The sequence below is a fragment of the Parasteatoda tepidariorum genome, chromosome 9 (assembly GCF_043381705.1).
Source record: "Parasteatoda tepidariorum isolate YZ-2023 chromosome 9, CAS_Ptep_4.0, whole genome shotgun sequence".
Classification (NCBI taxonomy): domain Eukaryota; kingdom Metazoa; phylum Arthropoda; class Arachnida; order Araneae; family Theridiidae; genus Parasteatoda; species Parasteatoda tepidariorum.
In genome coordinates, this window is record NC_092212.1 from 24,378,884 (window position 1) to 24,381,796 (window position 2,913).

General features: G+C 31.9%; 1 protein-coding gene across 1 annotated transcript in view; it reads right to left on the reverse strand.

Moving 5' to 3' along the window:
• LOC107438594 (MAM and LDL-receptor class A domain-containing protein 1) overlaps positions 1-2,913 on the reverse strand; it is a 184,169-nt gene that overhangs the window by 134,703 nt on the left and 46,553 nt on the right. The window contains exon 17 of the mRNA XM_071185593.1: positions 1,325-1,409. Coding sequence (XP_071041694.1) covers positions 1,325-1,409 — 85 coding nt within the window. The remainder of the gene's footprint in view (positions 1-1,324; positions 1,410-2,913) is intronic.

The window sequence follows — 2,913 nt, forward strand, 5'->3', positions numbered from 1 at the left end:
ATATATATATTTACAACGAAAAAATTAACTAAACTACATCATTTGTATCATTTTGAAAAAGAAAACTTTAGCTTTCCATTCTTTAGCAAAATTAATTCTGGATTTGAAATCTACTAACCCAAATTAGGTAAGGGAAAGTACTTGTATAAATGAAACAAAAAATTTGTTCTCCTAACGTAATTCTTTTATTTGATTTTTTTTCCATTTATAAAACAATAGAGAAATTAAGTAATTCGAAAGTTACTATTCTTCTGTTTTAAAACATTTATGTGCTATTTTATTTCATAACAAACGTTTAAAAAATTCAGGTCAACGCCAAAAATCCAACTGCTTATACATAAAATGAAAACTTTCAATATCCTGCTACAGAATCAGTAAGTACTTTTAAACAAAACCATCCCATTAGCCAATAAAGCCAAACGCCTTGCGTTATATCTTAATTAGAAAGATCACTTACAGAATATTACAAAGTACTGGCAGCCTGCAATAAACTACAAAGCTTACTCTACTACGCCTATATGCAATTGAAACTAAAACGTTTACCATGTCTACCTGTCTATGATCAGACCTATCTTAGCATCTGCAACCGCAGCCTGGGCTAATATATTTCCAACTCCTATCCTGACATTTGTTTGGGCTAATAAGGGCATTTCTGTAGCTCGTCCACCTCTTTTCTCACCAGATTTGAGACCTTTGTAATTTTTTTCCAAGGGTAAAAATTCATCCCAAGAAATGTAAATGTTTAAACTCTGAAAAATACTTAAGAGGCAATCGAGCAGTTAAAAGTTATTCCAGTACCTGAGTTGCAAAACTGATAGTAGGAGTGGAAGAATCGTTACGGAATTCTACATTTTGAAATTTGCAATAGTATGCATGTATTCATATGTATTTTCCTACTGCTGCTAGGTATTTTAATAATATTGCACCTCTATAAATTTATAATATTCTAGTTTGTAAATTTACACATTTGGATGTTGTCAAAAGTAAGAAATTTTCTATAACAGTTTCCTGTCGTTGTTTCCTGTCGTATTAGTTTTAAAAAGTTCTAATCACAATTGAAAATTTGCAAAAGCGAAACTTCATCTACTGCTGATACATATTTTCAATAATATTTATTAATAACAATTTAATAGTGTTCTAGATTGAAAATTTACACATTTGTCATTTGTGATCATATTATTGTATTCAAAAGCATTTTTCTACTGGAGCTATCTATTTTTATTGACACCGTTTCGAAACAGTTTAAAACTAAATATTAATTTTGGATAGCTTTCGATCTATATAATATAGTCTAAATATACTTATTAAAAAAAAGAATGATTACTTGGAGTATCACAATCTTTCGTAACTATGTCATCCACAGCAGCATGGCACTCATCTCCAGGTTCTCTAACCGCTACGAAATTTATCTGAAATAGATAAATTATTTATTATTAAACAATTATGCATTTACATTTTATATTATGTTTGGGGCAATCATTTTCGTTTCGTTTTTCTTTAGTGGAAGAAGTGAATAAGTGACATTTTCAGGAATATTTATTAATCAAGGAAAAAAAATAAAGCAGTGACATCAACATGGGTATGTTTATTGTAACATAAATCGACTACACCACATAAAATATTTAGTAAAATACTGCGACCACTGATATAGAGTGTTATGTTAAGATTGGGTCGTGCCAATTTTTGATAGGCGGAAGCTCCCAACAAATTTGCCAAAAATATTCAAGATATGGCAAACTACTTATCAAAGCAATCTGAAGTTCTTCTAATTTTACAATCACTTCTATATAGATAATATTCATCTGGCATGTATCAGACTTCTATAGATGCAATAAGAGGGTTCCCATGGTTTGGGAAATTTTTTTATTGTGGTAGTGAGAGTGAGATCCATCTAGATGTTTCGAGCTATCAATAAAAATATTTAATTTAAAAGAAATACATATATATGGCTGAAAAAAAGCACTCGTAAATAATTTCGTTATTCTCAAATGAAAGATATATTTAACCCTTTGACGGTTATGAACGAGTTCAGCTCGCAATCGAATCGTGCATCATAATGAGCGCAAACGAGTTCCGCTCGAGAGCAAGATTTTGACCGTAATGGTTAGTAACGAGCACTACTCGCGTAGTGAAATTTTTCCCCAATGCGCGAGGACGAGCTGAGCTCGTTCGCCATTATTATTCTGCATTGACTATGTTAAAAACGAAAAGTCGATTTTCGATAGATAGAGCCCTCAAAAGTACGTCAAAAATATTCAAGTGGTAGCAAACTACTCTTTAAAGCAATTTGAAGTTTTCCTACTTTCGCAGTAATTTCAATTTAGATAATATTCATCTAGCATCTATCAGTAAATGCAATCAGTTTGTAATCGTTTATGCAACCCGCATGCATCAGTATAACTTTACTTACTTTATTTACAAAAATTGGGCACCTGGGCCGCGCATCATCGGTATAATCTTTTTCTTTATTTAAAACAAATTGGGTGCCTGCCCCTAACCCATACATCATAAAATAATATACAGTGTATGAAAACATTTTGTGTTATGCATCATTATGGTGGCATCATCGGTATAAGTTTTTTACTTTATTTAAAAACAACTGGGCACCTGGGCCGCGCAGCGGCCCCTATCCCATTCATCATGAAATTACAACGATGAGTTAAAAACATTTTGAATATAAGCAGTCGTTGTGGTAGCTGATCGGTATAAGCAATCAGCTTGTATCTGTATATGCAATAAGTTTTCAAATTTTAGTGGTGATTATGAAAATTTAATGATCCAATTTTAAAGACAAGAAATATATTTTATAGTATCAATTTTGCTACCACTTAAATATTTTTGGCGGACTATTGAATTGCATCGAAAATGGAGACGAACATTCCGGAGCTTGGTGCAACATCACCACATCACTCC